Source organism: Bos indicus, chromosome 9, assembly GCF_029378745.1.
Source record: "Bos indicus isolate NIAB-ARS_2022 breed Sahiwal x Tharparkar chromosome 9, NIAB-ARS_B.indTharparkar_mat_pri_1.0, whole genome shotgun sequence".
Taxonomy (NCBI): Eukaryota; Metazoa; Chordata; class Mammalia; order Artiodactyla; family Bovidae; genus Bos; species Bos indicus.
The window spans coordinates 205,176-225,750 of record NC_091768.1 but is presented as its reverse complement, the minus strand read 5'-3'; the positions used below and the strand labels follow the sequence as shown (position 1 = coordinate 225,750).

Here is a 20,575-nt window from a genome sequence, read left to right as displayed (position 1 = left end):
CAACTAAAGTGTCATGACAAGTTTAGGTTGCCACCTAATATGAGGTCTATTACAATTATCTACTAAAGTCAATATATACCTGTATTTGAAATTATATTGAAAATAAATTTAACTGAATTCAATTCAGACATATTCTTACATAGAATCACACTTACTCACCATGGTCAAGTATGCTTGCATTAGCAAGAAGAAAAATGAATTACACATAATTCTGGATTGGCTCCAGAGAATGTGGTCACCTTGAGCAGCATGTCAATGAAGGACATAGTTTAAGAAAACTGGTGTGTGTGTGTGTGTGTGTGTGTGTGTGTGTGCGTGTGTGTGTGTGTGTGTGTGTGTGTGTGTTAGTTACTGAGTTGTGTACGACTCTTTGTAACACCATGGACCGGGACTCACCAGGCTCTTCTGTCCATGTAATTCTCTAGGCAGGAATACTGGAGTGAGTAGCCATTACTTTCTCCAGTGGATCATCCTGACCCAGGGATCAAATTTGGTTCTCCTGAACTGCAGGCCAGGGAAGCCTATATATATAATCAATGTAGAAAGACTTAATCATATTCTCTTTCTACATTGTATATTTTCTATATTGTATATTTGTATATTTTCTACATTGTATATCAGTAAAAATTTTCACTTCTATAGATGTATACCTGTGATGGATTCATTTTGATATTTGGCAAAACTAATACAATTATGTAAAGTTTAAAAATAAAATAAAATTTAAAAAAAAGAATTAAAGTAATTGACAAAGTCTATAGAGTAAAATCAGTATTCTATACATTGTGCAATAAACTGAGTGCACAAAGACAATTAAGTAACTTTTCTCTGACTTCAGGGAGATTACAGACCAATAAGCATAGATCATTAGCCAAGTTTTATCTCATTGGTTGGAAGAACTACATAAATTTGAAACTTATCCAAGTTACCCAGTCATTTCCAAAGGGCCCACCTCAAAATATCACTTTAAAAAAGAATTAAGGTATGAACTTTCAGTCTATAACAATATCCATAGCAGAGGAATAAATTACATAAGATCTGATATGCTCAAATGCTTAGAATTATTTGATAAATGATATCATGTTTTAGGAGCCTTTGACATAATATAAGAAATCCCCACGTAATAGGAATTAAAATCAATATATGAGTTTTCTCATACAGTGTGATTTACTAGCGAAAAGCAACCACCACCCCACAACCTGAACTGCTCATGAATCCAGACTGAATAAGGCAGGCAGAATAATGTCTTATTTTAAACCTCATCCAGAGAGAGAGAGGTTTGTATGAATGATGTCTCTGTGAAATAAAGCAATATGTTTTGGCCTCTTTATTTCCTAGTACTTGTATTTATTAACAAGAGAGATAAGAATGGCATATATTGTAAGCGTCTTTCTTAAAAATTCCTTACCCAAAATATCTGGTATTAAACTCTGTAGTTCATGGCTGAAGCTCATGGATTATGGTTTATGCTTAATTTACACATGAAAGGCAGAGCCAAGGTCTCTATGGAAGGTTATGAAACACTATAAGCAAACACAGAGATGGGGATATCAAAAAATATCAGTTATTACCAGATATTTGCAACTATCTTGGAAGATTAATGGATGATCTTTATGAAAATGTAACTCCAAACAAATCTGATCCAGTTGGGAAAATAAGTAAGATTTGGTTAATTTACATCATTTACAACATATTCATTCAGTTACTTTGATAACTTCTGCCTCTTTAGGACTATTATTTACAATTCTGAAACACCATTTTTTTGACATTTAAATATTAAGCAAAATAATATTTGCAAAGTATCTTGTAAGTACAAAAATAAGACACATACATATTCAGTTCAGTTCAGTCCCTCAGTCATGTCTGACTCTTTGTGACCCCATGAACCACAGCACACCAGGCCTCCCTATCCATCACCAACTCTCAGAGGTCATCCATGAGTCCACTGACTCATGTCCATTGAGTCAGTGATGCCATCCAGCCATCTCTGTTGTCCCCTTCTCCTCCTCTCCTCAACCTTTCCCAGCATCAGGGTCATTTCAAATGAGTCAACTCTTCTCATCAGGTGGCCAAAGTATTGGCGTTTCAGCTTCAACATCAGTCCCTCCAATGAACACCTAGGACTGATTTCCTTTAGGATGGACTGGTCAGATCCCCTTTCAGTCCAAGGGACTCTCAAGAGTCTTCTCCAACACCACAGTTCAAAAGCATCAATTCTTTGGTACTCAGCTTTCTTTATAGTCCAACTCTCACATCCATACATGACTGCTGGAAAAACCATAGCCTTGACTAGATGGACCTTTGTTGCTGGTAAAGTAATCCTCAAAATTCTCCAAGCCAGGCTTCAGCAATACGTGCACCGTGAACTTCCAGATGTTCAAGCTGGTTTTAGAAAAGGCAGAGGAGCCAGAGATCAAATTGCCAACATCTGCTGGATCATCGAAAAAGCAAGAGAGTTCCAGAAAAACATCTATTTCTGCTTTATTGACTATGCCAAAGCCTTTGACTGTGTGGATCACAATAAACTGTGGAAAATTCTGAAGGAGACACACACATAAGATAGCCAAATATTAATATGGCCTGTCTGTGTGGAGAACAATTAACAAAATTTTTATGACATGTTAATAATATGATTCTTTAAAATTCATAATCAGTTCTATTAATTCTAAAAATTACATTATTTGAGATAGAAACATTGGGAAATATCCTATTACCTAAAATAAATCTATAGTATTAAATGTAGTTTAACTCATTATATAGAATACAAACCTATACTATTAATAGTTACATTTTATATCCAAAACTATGCACATTTTCATAAGAAAATGCAGCAATCTTAAAAATGTATTTCAAACAAAATGTATACTTTGCACTAGAAAATCATGAAAATCCTGTAGGTATGGATGTATACACATTAGAATTCCCTGGTAGCTCAGCTGGGTAAAGAATCCACCTGCAAAGCAGGAGACCCCTGGTTGATTCCTGGGTCAGGAAGATCCCCTGGAGAAGAGATAGGCTACCCATTCCAGTATACTTGGGCTTCCCTGATGGCTCAGTTGGTAAAGAGTCTGCCTGCAATGTGGGAGACCTGGCTTCAGTCCCTGGATTGGGAAGATCCCCTGGAGGAGAACATGGCAACCCACTCCGATATTTGTGCCTGGAGAATCCCCATGGACAGAGAAGCCTGGTGGGCTACAGTCCATGTGGTCACAAAGTCAGATACACCTAAGCACAGCAACAAAATATATATATATATATATATATATATATATATATATATATATATATATATATATATATTCCCATCACTAAGTCTGATCTATATTTTGTCAAATATTATTTTAGGATTATTCTACGCTTGAATTTAGATAGTAAGTGAAAGTCTTTTACTTTGAGATAAATCATCTATTTTGAGGAACTAAGGGATTTATATTTTCTTCTTTTTTGTAGCAAAGTCAGTTGTAGTTTTTTTATTCCTTCATCATATATACTTAATGTCAAACCCAGTTAAAATAGCACGAGTTTGTGTATATATATATATATATATATATATATATATATATAAACACATATATTTTTCACAATTCTTACAATGTTACTTGACAAATAGATCACACAGTGACTTGCTTTTCAGACTATAAGACTTGCCATGTAGACTATAAGACTGGACTTTACACTATGTTCTATTTAGATCTATATATTATTTTCACTTAAGTGAAATAATAGCAGTTCACAAATACACAAAATAATCTCTAGGTACTTGATTAAAAGAAATCTAGAGTTGTAGGATATGAGGCTAGGTATATAGTTCTGAAAGGAGTTTGCAGTATGTGATTGTTCTTATTTTCCTATAACTGCCTTTTTGTTGTTGTTTAGTCACTGAATCATGTCCAGCTGTTTTCCATCCCCATGGGCTGTAGCCCACCAGATTCCTCTCTCCATGGGATTTCCCAGGCAAAAACATTGGAGTGGGTAGCCATTTCCTTCTCCAGAGAATCTTCCTGGCCAAAGTATAGAACCTGTGTCTCCTGCATTAGCAGGTGGATTCTTTAACTGCCTTTTACCTTTTAACATATTATTACCTTTTATACCTTGAGGCCAAGTATTTTGAGAGCTAGGTCTCCCCCAGGTTTAGCCTTCAATACAGGCAGGATCACTCTCCCTCCAGATTTTTCAGTGTGTTTTTACTCTGTAAAAACTTTTCTTTTCTTTTATTTTTTAAACAAAGGGGATTATTAGCAAAAAGTGAAATCAAGGAAAATGCATTGAGAGGAAAATAAAGAAGGAAGCACTGAAGGCAAGCTTTTGTTGAAGGCTTGGCCTTAACACATCCTGACTGATTTTCCCATTAGCAGGAGAGAATCAGCAACAGAGGGAGTGATGAGAAGACAGTCACTGGCATCAAAGATGAATGACGTTCAAGTCATTAACCTCCCTTCCCAGAACGTTTTATTGCACCAAACTCTTCTTATGAAAATTTTCATCTCCATGTTTCTAAGTGTGTAGATAAGTGGGTTGAGCATGGGGACAATAATTGTGTAGAAGAGCATAAACACTTTATCTTCTGGTAACGTTGTGGCAGGTCTAATGTAAACAAAGATGACAAGTGCAAAAAAGAGGATTATGACTGTGATGTGGGAACTACAGGTGGAAAGTGTTTTATGGCAGCTTTCTGCAGAATATGTGTGCACATTATACAAAATCAAAATGTAGGAGGCCATCAAAACCACAAAGAGCACCAGTCCCATCAAGCCAGAATTGGCAATGACAAAAAAGCCAATTTTGTGTGTATCAGTGCAGGCTAGTTTCAACAAAGGATATACATCACAGAAACAGTGATCTATTTCATTGGGGCCACAGAAAGATAAAACAATCTCAAGAAGAAAGAGACAAAGAGAATGAAGAAGTCCCTCTGCACATGATGCTATGAGAATTGAGTGACGTCTTTGCCTGTTCATGATGATGGCATAGTGGAGAGGTTTGCAGATGGCCACATAATGGTCATAGGCCATCCTTGTGAGGATTAAGACCTCAATCCCTCCCCCAAAGAAGTGGGCAGTGAAAAGCTGTGTCATGCAGTTTTTATAGGAAATGGCCTTTTTCTCCATCAGTAAGTCCGTCATAAGTTTGGGTGTCACAGTGGAGGTGTAGAAGAGATCTGAGAGTGCAAGGTAGTTAAGGAAGAAGTACATGGGCTGGGTGATTAGCTGACTGCATGTAATAGAAATCACGATGATCAAATTCCCCAATCAAATAGCCAGGTAACAGAATAAGAAAAATAAAAAGCAGAAGATCTGGACTTTCTTGTCCGTAGAAAGTCCTAAGAGAATAAATTCAGTAACATTATTTCTATCTTCCATGATCTGATGTTCAAGAAAGTTATCTGAAATGACAAAAGCAATGAAACGAATCATTGATGAGAAAATGGAAACCTAATATCTACTTAAAATGGCACCAATGCCTTTTAAAGACAAGTTATTTTGAGACCCACTGAAATAATTTTCATTTAATACAAGTCTTTTGAATTTCTAGTACTAATATTCTTCTAAGAGCTAAGAATACAGTGATAAATTAGACAAAGTTCCAGTTTTTACATAATTTAAATTATTTTGTGAGGAACCAAGGAATTATATTTGTCAAGAATTTGGCAAAACTAATACAATACTGTAAAGCTTAAAAATAAAATAAAATTAGAAAATAAAAAATAAAAATGAATAAAATTTAAAAAAAAGAGTAAAAAAAAGAGATAATCTTAATAGTGTTAAGTAGGGTGACAAATAATGTGCCAATTTAGGATGTAAAATAGAGGTAGCTATGGGAAATAGATGGGGAAACAGTGGAAACAGTGTCAAACTTTATTTTTCTGGGCTCTAAAATCACTACAGATGGTGACTGCAGCCATGAAATTAAAAGACGCTTACTCCTTGGAAGGAAAGTTAGGACCAACCTAGATAGCATATTCAAAAGCAGAGACTTTACTTTGCCAACAAAGGTTCGTCTAGTCAAGGCTATGGTTTTTTCAGTGGTCATGTATGGATGTGAGAGTTGGACTGTGAAGAAGGCTGAGCACCGAAGAATTGATGCTTTTGCACTGTGGTGTTGGAGAAGACTCTTGAGAGTCCCTTGGACTGCAAGGAGATCCAACCAGTCCATTCTGAAGATCAGCCCTGGGATTTCTTTGGAGGGAATGCTGCTAAAGCTGAAACTCCAGTACTTTGGCCACCTCATGGAAGAGTTGACTCATTGGAAAAGACTCTGATGCTGGGAGGGATTGGGGGCAAGAGGAGAAGGGGACGACAGAGGATGAGATGGCTGGATGGCATCACTGACTCGATGGACGTGAGTCTGAGTGAACTCTGGGAGTTGGTGATGGACAGGGAGGCCTGGCGTGCTGCGATTCATGGGGTCGCAAAGAGTCGGACATGACTGAGCCACTGATCTGATCTGATCTGATAGAATTTGCTTGATTAAGTGGTTTTTAATGAAATCACAAAATTGGTGTAGGGTGTGTGGGTGGGTTTTGCAGTGCTGGCACAGAGTCAATGTTAAATAAATATCAATTAAAAAACTGGAAAGTGAACAATGTGCTATAATTTTGAAGGAATAATACAATAAATAATCAATCATCCTTTAGTCATGTAATTCATGATAAAACGGAAGAACAAATCATTTTTATGAGTGGACTCATAATCCTTTTTGACTTTCAAGTTAAAGTTAGTTAAGTCGCTCAGTAGTGTCCAACTCTTAGAGACCCCATGGACTGTAGCCCACCAGGCTCCTCCATCCATGGGATTCTCCAGGCAAGAATACTGGAGTGGGCTGCCATTTCCTTCTCCAGGGGATCTTCCCAACTCAGGGATCAAACCCAGGTCTCCCGCATTGCAGGCAGATGCTTTAACCTTTGAGCCACCAGGGAAGCCCTTTTGACTTTTAAGAGGAAATAATTCCTTCATGTGAAATACTCCATGAAACTTTCATATTTCTTAAACTTTATTTGTAACATCTCTAGGTTAATATATCTACAACTCTGCTTTTCCTATTTGTCTGTATTTCTCTTGCAAGATTATTTCCTCTTTCAAAATAAATTAACATTCAGAAGTTATTTGAGTTTCATCTTATCAGACTGTAATTATAGTTGCCTAGTTTGGAAATAATATACTGAGAAATGGGCTCCTCTAATTCCAAAATAGTTCCCTCAAACACAATACAATAAATAAGATGCAGCACTTCTTCCCTTAATTTCTTAGAGAATTTACCCACACAATCTGCATGACTATATAAAGGAATCTCTTCAGTTCTCTAAAATAGAAGCAGTTATACCTGTATTCAGGTAATCATCTGGTAAATACACTATGTAAGTAGGCAAAATACCTAGTTTTTCCCTCCCACTTTGTTGCTTAATTGTTCATTCCCTAGGATCCCAGGCTCCCATTCATAAAATAAAAGTGATTAGATAATCTCTGAAGATCTTCCCAGATTCCAATAATGTGTGACTTCTGATTCTCCATTAATTTGGGGAAGACATCTGTTTACCTCTCTTCTGCCTTCCCTTCTCTGCTTGATATATTGAGACTGTAAAAAGTAACAAATACAGTGGCAGTTTCATTACAATTCCTGTGCCTCAGTTTACTGCTCTGTAAAATCAAGGTAAAGATAATATCTCTTTATTGGTGATTTTTTGAATAATTAGTTTCTAAATATGAAATTTCTTAAAGCAATATCTGGAAAGTACCATATATTTAATAATTATTGGCCATCCTCAACAATTACTAAGGGCTTCCCTGATAGCTCCGATGGTAAAAATCTGCTTGCCATGAAGGAGACCAGGGTTCAATCCCTGGGTTCGGAAGATCTCCTGGAGAAGAGAATTGCTACACATTTCAATAAATATTTTTGCCTGGTGAATTCCATGGACAGAGGAGTCTGGTAGGCTACTGTCCATGGGGTCACAAAGAGTCAGATACAACTGAGCAAATAACACACACATGATTACTAACTATAAGATCAAGGCCCCAGAGAAAATGTAAGTACACCATCTCAGGAATTGTATTTTGTACTATCCTTCCCTGAACAAGATAGGAAATATTATTAATATTAATATCAGAAACTTCAGAGATAGAGTTGTGTTCAGACACAGCTCTGATACTCAAATGCAAGAGTCTTCACCTCCTTAAATACTTTTTCCTTCTTCCTTAAAATAAGCATGCAGTGCCTAATTTACAGGATTACTGTGGAATGTAAATAAGCTTACATATACAGAACTTGATGCTAAAAAACATGTTAGTTTCCCCTCCTTCCTCTTGGAACCCCTATAGTGTTATAAATATAGAAGGTCCTCACACTATTTGAGTGGTAATAGATTCCGGTAATTAAGGTTATGAGTTCTGGACCTACATAGAATGAGATACTGGCTCCAAAATTCACTTGGAGCATAATCACAGATAAAATATATAACCTCAGCTTCTTCATCTATAAAATGAATAATACTGTAATTAACTCTGAAATCTGCTGTAAAGATATGATGAGTTCACTTATATAACAGCTTAGGATAGAAACTGGTATATATTAAGATAAAACATTTAGCAAATATTCATTTTCATTGACATTATATTTGTCCTATCAATGAGTACACTGTATTATTCTTATTATATATTTTGAATAGCTTATTTAAAATATGTAATATTGTAACATGGGGTAAATATGGATAAGACATAGCAGAGTTTCCCTGCCTTAAACAATCTGCTTTTTCTTACCAGAAGGCTGGGGTTGCTCACTGTGGGGAAACATCCTATCATTAAGTCAAACCGTTCTCTTTAGTCTGGGTTGAGCTGACTTTCCACATTTCTGAAGATAAATATACTGCTTATTTCAGCCAGTTAATACTTTTGTTTTCTTTCTTTTGAATTAATTAACCGTATCCAAATTAGACAGATATTTATGTTCCCCTTTGATAATTTTTCTTCATCTCAACTAAACTTAGGAAAAAGAAACCTACCACTTAAATACTATCCATTCAAATAGCTTTTTTGAAAATTTCATCATATATTTTTGCTTCTACATAATCTTAGAAGTATACTGGTGTTTTGATTTTAATTTTTAAAAATATATCTTCAGTTCCTTCACTGCAATACTGTCCACTTATCTGCTAGGCCAGTGCATTCTTCTTCATATTAAACATTTTTCCATAATGGAATCCAAAGAGCTAATAATATGATTAAATTTATGAAATATGAAAAGACAAATAAATCTAGCAATATTTTGATAGCTGCTGAGAGACATGGCACTGATAACTTTAAGAGCTCATATACAAATCACAATTCATGATAGCTGAAGCCAGGTTTTCCCAAATAGTAAAAATAGCATTTTAAAGTTTCTGAAATTTTCCAAAGGTTGGTTAGAAGGTTTAGATCATAAATACAATCAGAATGGTTCAAATATTCATTTTAAGGAAAATCACTATTATAATTAGGAACTGGGTTTAACTTACCAGCTGCTTAACTCATCAGACAGATTCCTTATAAGATGAAGCTTCACACCTAAGATAAAGTCAGAATTTTAAAAATTAGAATTTCTGTGCAGGAATCCATCTCTAATTGCATAAAATCTTATAAGAGAGCTTGTGAGTTCCACTGTTACAGATATATTTGGTAAATTTAACTAATTTTGAGATTTTTTTTAGCATGCAGGTTTTCCATTTATAAAAAACAAATATGTGTCTCTCTGATATTTTACCTTTGTCTCTATAGAAAAGTGACATATATACATATATATGTATATATATATACATGATATATTCTGCTTGATGTTAAATTGGCATTTAAGGAGAATTCTGACAAAATGTGTAATATAGAAAAGGTCTCAATATCTCTAAAAATATAGAAATTTCCCATCAGTATACTTTGCCAAAGATGTAAATCATAGCTTCAGTTTCTCAATTTCTAACTAATAAATAAATATGCCAAAGTTATTAATTATATTTCCCTCCATGAATTTAAAAGACATTTACTCCTTGGAAGGAAAGTTATGACCAACTGAGATAGCATATTGAAAAGCACAGACATTACTTTGCCAACAAAGGTCCGTCTAGCCAAGGCTATGGTTTTTCCAGTAGTCATGTATGGATGTGAGAGTTGGACTGTGAAGAAAGCTAAGCGCCAAAGAATTGATGCTTTTGAACTATGGTGTTGGAGAAGACTCTTGAGAGGCCCTTGGACTGCAAGGAGATCCAACCAGTCCATTCTGAAGGAGATCAGCCCTGGGATTTCTTTGGAAGGAATGCTGCTAAAGCTGAAACTCCAGTACTTTGGCCACCTCATATGAAGAGTTGAGTCATTGGAAAAGACTCTGATGCTGGGAGAGATTGGGGGCAGGAGGAGAAGGGGACGACAGAGAATGAGATGGCTGGATGGTATCAGCGATTCGATGGACTTGTGTTTGAGTGAACCCCAGGAGATGGTGATGGACAGGGAGGCCTGGCGTGCTGCAATTCATGAGGTCACAAAGAGTCGGACATGACTGAGCTACTGAACTGAATTGATTGCCTCAACATCCAAAGCACTGAGATCAGACATGGGACACGGAGACTATGAGGAAATGGAGTATATAATGACTATGGACATGGAGTATATAATGTTCATTTGTCAGGACAAGGAAGAATCAGTTAGCTGAGGGAGACTGAAGTGAGTTGACATGGGAAATACTGAGAACCCTACAGCTAGAATTAAAAGTTCAGAGAGTATACCCAGGATTTAAGACTTAATTTTTCCTGGGGCGAAAAAAAAAAAAAAAAAAAAAGCTTGTTAGGGCATTATAATTTCTGGCTGATGCCTGGAAAAGACTTCGATGCTTTTTTTTTTTTTTCCTGGAAGCTCACATGCCCCCATGGGGCATCTGCACATCTCTTGCAGATGTGCAGACAATTTCTCAATTTATCTTTGTAAGGCAAACTCCTTTGTAAAAAGATATGTTTTTTTCTGATTGAATTTTCCATATGTATATTTAGAGAAGACGCTACACATGGACATCACCAGATGGTCAACACTGAAATCAGATTGATTATGTTCTTTGCAGCCAAAGATGGAGAAGCTCTATACAGTCAACAAAAACAAGACCAGGAGCTGACTGTGGCTTAGATCAAGAACTCCTTATCACCAAATTCAGACTTAAATTGAAGAAAGGAGGGAAAATCACTAGACCATTAGGTATGACCTAAAGCAAATCCCTTATGATTATACAGTGGAAGTGAGAAATAGATTTAAGAGCCTAGATGTGATAGATAGAGTGCCTGATGAACTATGGAATGAGGTTTGTGACATTGTACAAGAGCCAGGGATCAAGACCATCCCCATGAAAAAGAAATGCAGAAAAGCCAAAGGTCTGTCTGGGGAAGCCTTACAAATAGCTGTGAAAAGAAGAGAAGTGAAAAGCAACAGGGATCAAGACCATCCCCATGAAAAAGAAATGCAGAAAAGCCAAAGGTCTGTCTGGGGAAGCCTTACAAATAGCTGTGAAAAGAAGAGAAGTGGGGAGGAGCCAAGATGGCGGAGGAGTAGGACGGGGAGAACACTTTCTCCCCCACAAATTCATCAAAAGAGCATTTAAACGTCGAGTAAATTCCACAAAACAACTTCTGAATGCCGGCAGAGGACATCAGGCACCCAGAAAAGCAACCCAACTCTTCGAAAGGAGGTAGGAAAAAATATTAAAAACAAAAAAAAAGAGACAAAAGAGGGAGGGACGGAGTTCCGTCCCGGGAAGGGAATCTTAAAAAGAGAGAAGTTTCCAAACATCAGGAAACCTTCTCACTGCCGAATCTGTGCCGAGCATTGGAAGCACAGAGGGCAACATAACAGGGAGAAAATATAAATCAACAATTTAAAACTCGCAGATTGCGAGCCCTACGGTAACTCCCCCAGCAGAGAAGCAGCGCAGACGCCTGCATCCGCCATTAGCGAATCGGGGCTGGGCAGGGAGGCGCGGCGTGGGCTGCATCGCTGAGAGTAAGAATCTGGCCTGAATACCCTGAGCGCTATCTGAGCGAAATAATTTGGGCTAGCAAACCAGACTGTGGGATACCTACCACGCGAAAAGCCAGCCCTAACCTAAGACCGCCAGGCCCGCGCACGGAACAAAGGACTGAACAGAGATAGCCGGCTGCAGATCTTCCCCCTCCGGAGACAGGCAGCCAGAGCCGGAAGGGGGCAATCGCAGCCCCAGAGAGACATTATCTATAAAATTGTAAGCAGGCTTCTTTGCTAACTAAAACTTCTTGGGGGTCTGGACGGTCAACATCTGCCTGAGAAGGTGCGCCGGTTTTACATCCAGATAACCGAGTGGCGGGAGGCGATAAGTCGCAGCATTGGCGCTCGCCTGGGAAGAGCAAATTGGCGCTCGGACCTGGGAAGAGTACAAAACGCAGGCCCAAATGAGTCTGCGCCTCTGAGGACTACCCGAGTGCCTGAACCTGAGCGGCTTGGACCTGGGAGGTGCATGCAGCCCAGGGCCAGCCTCGGATTGTTCCCGGCGGAACAACCTAGAGTCCGAGCAGTGTGGACAGGGAGGCTACACGCGCCGTGAGCGGGGGCAGACCCAGGGTGGCTGAGGCACTGCGAGCCCACGCCAGTGTTATTTGTTTGCACCCTCCCTCCCTCCCTCCCTACAGCGCGACTGAACAAGTAAGCCTAAAAAAAAAAAAAAAAAAAAGTGTCCTCCACCGTGCCCTTTGAGTCAGGGCGGAAACCAGATACTGAAGAGACTAGCAAACAGAAGAAGATATAACAGAGGGAAACGCCTTGGAAGCTACAGGCAATAGATCAAAACCCTGTGGTTACTACGGACTACATAGGAAGGGGCCTATAGATCTTGAGAAATATAAATCTGACCAAGGAACTAGCCAAAAATGAACTGAACCCACAACACCCACAAAAAAAGAAACAAAAAAGTCCTAGATATATTTTTATTATTTTTACGATCATTCTTTCTTTTTTTTTTAATTAAAAAAAAATTTTTTTAAGTCCTCTATTGTTCCTTTAATTTTCACTTTTATAACCTATTACTTCGCAAAAAAAAAAAAAAAAAAGACCCTATTTTTTTCTTCTTCAGCAAACTTCATATATATATATTTTATAATTTTTTGACCTTGTTGTTTTTTTTTGTTGTTGTTGGTTTTTGTTTTTTTCTTCTTTTCTTTAACATTGTATTTTTGAAATTCCAAACTCTACTCTAGATTTTTAATTTTCGCTTTTTGGTATATGTTATCAATTTTGTACCTATAGTTTTTTTTTTATATAATTTCTGTGATTTTTTTTTTTTCTTCTTCTTCTCTGTTTCTTTCTCTTCTTCTTTTATATAACATTGTATATCTGAAATTCCAAACTTTACTCTAGATTTTCAATTTATGCTTTTTGGTATTTGATATCAATTTTGTACCTGTATTTTCTTTATAATTTTTGTGACATTGTTCGTATTTGTTTGTTAGTTTTCTCTCTTTATTTTTCTTCTTTTTTTTTTTTTTTTTAACATTGTATTTTTGAAATTCCAAACTCTACTCTAGATTTTTAATTTTTGCTTTCTGGTATTAGTTATCAATTTTGTACCTGTACTTTCTTTATAATTTTCGCGACCTTGTTTGTTTTTGTTTGTTCATTTTTTCTCTCTTTCTTTTCCTTCTTCTTTTCTTTAACATCGTATTTTTGAAATTCCAAACTCTACCCTAGATTTTTAATTTTCGCTCTCTGGTATTAGTTATCAATTTTGTACCTGTACTTTCTTTATAATTTTCACGACCTTGTTTGTTTTTGTTTGTTCGTTCTTTCTCTCTTTCTTTTCCTTCTTCTTTTCTTTAACATCGTATTTTTGAAATTCCAAACTCTACTCTAGATTTTTAATTTTCGCTTTTATGTATTTGTTACCAATTTTGTACCTTTAAGGACCCAATCTTCAGGACCCATTTTTCACTAGGGAGTGAGATTACTGGCTTGACTGCTCTCTCTCCCTTTGGACCCTCCTTTTTCTCCACCAGGTCGCCTGTGTCTCCTCCCTAACCCCTCTCTACTCTACCCAACTCTGTGAATTTCTGTGTGTTCCAGACGGTGGAGAACACTTAGGGAACTGATTACTGGCTGGATCTGTCTCGCTCCTTTTCATTCCCCCCTTTTATCCTTCTGGCCACCTCTGTTACCTTCCTCCTTCTTCTCTTCTCTGTATAACCCCGTGAACATCTCTGAGTGGTCCAGTTGTGGAGTGCACATAAGGAAGTGACTACTGGCTAGCCCACTCTCTCCACTATTGATTCACCTCATCTCATTTGGGTCACCTCTAACTCCCTCCTCCCTCTTCTCTTCTCCATGTAACCCTGTGAACCTCTCTGAGTGACCCTCACTGTAGAGAAACTTATCATCTTTAATGTAGATGTTTTATCAATGGTGCTGTATAGAAGGAGAAGTTTTGAAACTACTGTAAAAATAAGACCGATAATCGGAAGCAGGAGACTTAAGTCCAAACCCTGACTCCAGGGAACTCCTGACTCCAAGGAACATTCATTGACAGGAGCTCATCAAATGCCTCCATACCGACACTGAAACCAAGCACCACACAAGGGCCAATAAGTTCCAGGGCAAGACATACCAAGCAAATTCTCCAGCAACAAAGGAACACAGTCCTGAGCTTCAAGATACAGGCTGCCCAAAGTCACCCCAAAACTATAGACATCTCATAACTCATTACTGGACATTTCATTGCACTCCAGAGAGAAGAAATACAGCTCCATCCACCAGAACACCGACACAAGCTTCCCTAACCAGGAACCTTGACAAGCCACCTGTACAAACCCACACACAGTGAGGAAACGCCATAATAAAGAGAACTCCACAAACTGCCAGAATACAGAAAGGACACCCCAAACTCAGCAATTTAAACAAGATGAAGAGACAGAGGAATACTCAGCAGATAAAGGAACAGGATAAATGCCCACCAAACCAAACAAAAGAGGAAGAGATAGGGAATCTACCTGATAAAGAATTCCGAATAATGATAGTGAAATTGATCCAAAATCTTGAAACTAAAATGGAATCTCAGATAAATAGCCTGGAGACAAGGATTGAGAAGATGCAAGAAAGGTTTAACAAGGACCTAGAAGAAATAAAAAAGAGTCAATATATAATGAATAATGCAATAAGTGAAATTAAAAACACTCTGGAGGCAACAAATAGTAGAATAACAGAGGCAGAAGACAGGATTAGTGAATTAGAAGATAGAATGGTAGAAATAAATGAATCAGAGAGGATAAAAGAAAAACGAATTAAAAGAAATGAGGACAATCTCAGAGACCTCCAGGACAATATTAAACGCTACAACATTCGAATCATAGGGGTTCCAGAAGAAGAAGACAAAAAGAAAGACCATGAGAAAATACTTGAGGAGATAATAGTGGAAAACTTCCCTAAAATGGGGAAGGAAATAATCACCCAAGTCCAAGAAACCCAGAGAGTACCAAACAGGATAAACCCAAGGAGAAACACCCCAAGACACATATTAATCAAATTAACAAAGATCAAACACAAAGAACAAATATTAAAAGCAGCAAGGGAAAAACAACAAATAACACACAAGGGAATTCCCATAAGGATAACAGCTGATCTTTCAATAGAAACTCTTCAAGCCAGGAGGGAATGGCAAGACATACTTAAAATGATGAAAGAAAATAACCTACAGCCCAGATTATTGTACCCAGCAAGGATCTCATTCAAGTATGAAGGAGAAATCAAAAGCTTTTCAGACAAGCAAAAGCTGAGAGAATTCTGCACCACCAAACCAGCTCTCCAACAAATACTAAAGGATATTCTTTAGACAGGAAACACAAAAACGGTGTATAAACTCGAACCCCAAACAATCAAGTAAATGGCAACGGGAACATACTTATCAGTAATTACCTTAAATGTAAATGGGTTGAATGCCCCAACCAAAAGACAAAGACTGGCTGAATGGATACAAAAACAAGACCCCTACATATGTTGTCTACAAGAGACCCACCTCAAAACAGGGGACACATACAGACTGAAAGTGAAGGGCTGGAAAAAGATTTTCCATGCAAATAGGGACCAAAAGAAAGCAGGAGTAGCAATACTCATATCAGATAAAATAGACTTTAAAACAAAGGCGGTGAAAAGAGACAAAGAAGGTCACTACATAATGATCAAAGGATCAATCCAAGAAGAAGATATAACAATTATAAACATATATGCACCCAACATGGGAGCACCACAGTACGTAAGACAAATGCTAACAAGTATGAAAGGAGAAATTAACAATAACACAATAATAGTGGGAGACTTTAATACCCCACTTACACCTATGGATAGATCAACTAAACAGAAAATTAACAAGGAAACACAAACTTTAAACGATACAATAGACCAGTTAGACCTAATTGATATCTATAGGACATTTCATCCCAAAACAATGAATTTCACCTTTTTCTCAAGCGCACATGGAACCTTCTCCAGGATAGATCACATCCTGGGCCATAAAGCTAGCCTTGGTAAATTCAAAAAAATAGAAATCATTCCAAGCATTTTTTCTGACCACAATGCAGTAAGATTAGATCTCAATTACAGGAGAAAAACTATTAAAAATTCCAACATATGGAGGCTGAACAACACGCTGCTGAATAACCAACAAATCACAGAAGAAATCAAAAAAGAAATCAAAATTTGCATAGAAACGAATGAAAATGAAAACACAACAACCCAAAACCTGTGGGACACGGTAAAAGCAGTCCTAAGGGGAAAGTTCATAGCAATACAGGCACACCTCAAGAAACAAGAAAAAAGTCAAATAAATAACCTAACTCTACACCTAAAGCAACTAGAAAAGGAAGAAATGAAGAACCCCAGGGTTAGTAGAAGGAAAGAAATCTTAAAAATTAGAGCAGAAATAAATGCAAAAGAAACAAAAGAGACCATAGCAAAAATCAACAAAACCAAAAGCTGGTTCTTTGAACGGATAAATAAAATTGACAAACCATTAGCCAGACTCATCAAGAAACAAAGGGAGAAAAATCAAATCAACAAAATTAGAAACGAAAATGGAGAGATCACAACAGACAACACAGAAATACAAAGGATCATAAGAGACTACTATCAACAATTATATGCCAATAAAATGGACAACGTGGAAGAAATGGACAAATTCTTAGAAAAGTACAACTTTCCAAAACTCGACCAGGAAGAAATAGAAAATCTTAACAGACCCATCACAAGCATGGAAATTGAAACTGTAATCAAAAATCTTCCAGCAAACAAAAGCCCCGGTCCAGACGGCTTCACAGCTGAATTCTACCAAAAATATAGAGAAGAGCTAACACCTATCCTGCTCAAACTCTTCCAGAAAATTGCAGAGGAAGGTAAACTTCCAAACTCATTCTATGAGGCCACCATCACCCTAATACCAAAACCTGACAAAGATCCCACAAAAAAAGAAAACTACAGGCCAATATCACTGATGAACATAGATGCAAAAATCCTTAACAAAATTCTAGCAATCAGAATCCAACAACACATTAAAAAGATCATACACCATGATCAAGTGGGCTTTATCCCAGGGATGCAAGGATTCTTCAATATCCGCAAATCAATCAATGTAATACACCACATTAACAAATTGAAAAATAAAAACCATATGATTATCTCAATAGATGCAGAGAAAGCCTTTGACAAAATTCAACATCCATTTATGATAAAAACTCTCCAGAAAGCAGGAATAGAAGGAACATACCTCAACATAATAAAAGCTATATATGACAAACCCACTGCAAACATTATCCTCAATGGTGAAAAATTGAAAGCATTTCCTCTAAAGTCAGGAACAAGACAAGGGTGCCCACTTTCACCATTACTATTCAACATAGTTTTGGAAGTTTTGGCCACAGCAATCAGAGCAGAAAAAGAAATAAAAGGAATCCAAATTGGAAAAGAAGAAGTAAAACTCTCACTATTTGCAGATGACATGATCCTCTACATAGAAAACCCTAAAGAGTCCACCAGAAAATTACTAGAAATAATCAATGACTACAGTAAAGTTGCAGGATATAAAATCAACACACAGAAATCCCTTGCATTCCTATACACTAATAATGAGAAAACAGAAAGAGAAATTAAGGAAACAATTCCATTCACCATTGCAACGGAAAGAATAAAATACTTAGGAATATATCTACCTAAAGAAACTAAAGACCTATATATAGAAAACTATAAAACACTGGTGAAAGAAATCAAAGAGGACACTAATAGATGGAGAAATATACCATGTTCATGGATTGGAAGAATCAATATAGTGAAAATGAGTATACTACCCAAAGCAATTTATAGATTCAACGCAATCCCTATCAAGCTACCAACAGTATTCTTCACAGAGCTAGAACAAATAATTTCACAATTTGTATGGAAATACAAAAAACCTCGAATAGCCAAAGCGATCTTGAGAAAGAAGAATGGAACTGGAGGAATCAACTTACCTGACTTCAGGCTCTACTACAAAGCCACAGTTATCAAGACAGTATGGTACTGGCACAAAGACAGAAATATTGATCAATGGAATAAAATAGAAAGCCCAGAGATAAATCCACGCACATATGGACACCTTATCTTCGACAAAGGAGGCAAGAATATACAATGGATTAAAGACAATCTCTTTAACAAGTGGTGCTGGGAAATCTGGTCAACCACTTGTAAAAGAATGAAACTGGACCACTTTCTAACACCATACACAAAAATAAACTCAAAATGGATTAAAGATCTAAACGTAAGACCAGAAACTATAAAACTCCTAGAGGAGAACATAGGCAAAACACTCTCCGACATACATCACAGCAGGATCCTCTATGACCCACCTCCCAGAATATTGGAAATAAAAGCAAAAATAAACAAATGGGACCTAATTAACCTTAAAAGCTTCTGCACATCAAAGGAAACTATTAGCAAGGTGAAAAGACAGTCTTCAGAATGGGAGAAAATAATAGCAAATGAAGCAACCGACAAACAACTAATCTCAAAAATATACAAGCAACTCCTACAGCTCAACTCCAGAAAAATAAACGACCCAATCAAAAATGGGCCAAAGAACTAAATAGACATTTCTCCAAAAAAGACATACAGATGGCTAACAAACACATGAAAAGATGCTCAACATCACTCATTATCAGAGAAATGCAAATCAAAACCACTATGAGGTACCATTTCACACCAGTCAGAATGGCTGCGATCCAAAAGTCTACAAATAATAAATGCTGGAGAGGGTGTGGAGAAAAGGGAACCCTCTTACACTGTTGGTGGGAATGCAAACTAGTACAGCCACTATGGAGAACAGTGTGGAGATTCCTTAAAAAACTGGAAATAGAACTGCCTTATGATCCAGCAATCCCACTGCTGGGCATACACACTGAGGAAACCAGAAGGGAAAGAGACACGTGTACCCCAATGTTCATCGCAGCACTGTTTATAATAGCCAAGACGTGGAAGCAACCTAGATGTCCATCAGCAGATGAATGGATAAGAAAGCAGTGGTACATATACACAATGGAGTATTACTCAGCCATTAAAAAGAATACATTTGAATCAGTTCTAATGAGGTGGATGAAACTGGAGCCTATTATACAGAGTGAAGTAAGCCAGAAGGAAAAACATAAATACAGTATACTAACGCATATATATGGAATTTAGAAAGATGGTAACAATAACCCGGTGTACGAGACAGCAAAAGAGACACTGATGTATAGAACAGTCTTATGGACTCTGTGGGAGAGGGAGAGGGTGGGAAGATGTGGGAGAATGGCAGTGAAACATGTAAAATATCATGTAGGAAACGAGTTGCCAGTCCAGGTTCGATGCATGATGCTGGATGCTTGGGGCTGGTGCACTGGGACGGCCCAGAGGGATGGTATGGGGAGGGAGGAGGGAGGAGGGTTCGGGATGGGGAACACATGTATACCTGTGGCGGATTCATTTTGATATTTGGCAAAACTAATACAATTATGTAAAGTTTAAAAATAAAATAAAATTGGAAGAATAAAAAAAAAAAAAAAAAAGAGAAGTGAAAAGCAAAGAAGAAAAAAAAAATATAAGCATCTGAATGTAGAGTTTCAAAGAATAGCAAGAAGAGATAAGAAAGCCTTCTTCAGCCATCAATGCAAAGAAATAGAGGAAAACAACAGAATGGGAAAGACTAGAGACCTCTTCAAGAAAATTAGAGATACCAAGGGAATATTTCATGCAAAGATGGGCTCGATAAAGGACAAAAATGGTATGGACCTAACAGAAGCAGAAGATATTGAGGAGAGGCGGCAGGAATACACAGAAGAACTGTACAAAAAAGATTTTCATGACCCAGATAATTACGATGGTGTGATCACTGACCTAGAGCCAGACATCCTGGAATGTGAAGTCAAGTGGGTCTTAGAAAGTATCACTATGAACAAAGCTAGTGGAGGTGATGGAATTCCAGTTGAGCTATTTCAAATCCTGAAAGATGATGCCGTGAAAGTGCTGCACTCAATATGCCAGCAAATTTGGAAAACTCAGCAGTG

The 20,575-nt window shown here is 37.3% G+C and overlaps 1 protein-coding gene and 1 pseudogene across 1 annotated transcript in view; both read right to left on the bottom strand.

Annotated features, from left to right (window-relative positions):
* The window catches only part of LOC139184868 (olfactory receptor 1165-like), an 82,777-nt pseudogene that overhangs the window by 26,690 nt on the left and 35,512 nt on the right, over positions 1 to 20,575 (bottom strand).
* LOC139184869 (olfactory receptor 4P4-like) overlaps positions 3,306 to 20,575 on the bottom strand; it is a 52,779-nt gene continuing 35,509 nt past the window's right edge. Inside the window, exons 2-3 of the mRNA XM_070795650.1 lie at positions 9,485 to 9,533; positions 3,306 to 5,380 (exon numbers count right to left, since the gene is read on the bottom strand). Coding sequence (XP_070651751.1) covers positions 4,416 to 5,189 — 774 coding nt within the window. The 5' untranslated portion in view covers positions 5,190 to 5,380; positions 9,485 to 9,533 and the 3' untranslated portion in view covers positions 3,306 to 4,415. The remainder of the gene's footprint in view (positions 5,381 to 9,484; positions 9,534 to 20,575) is intronic.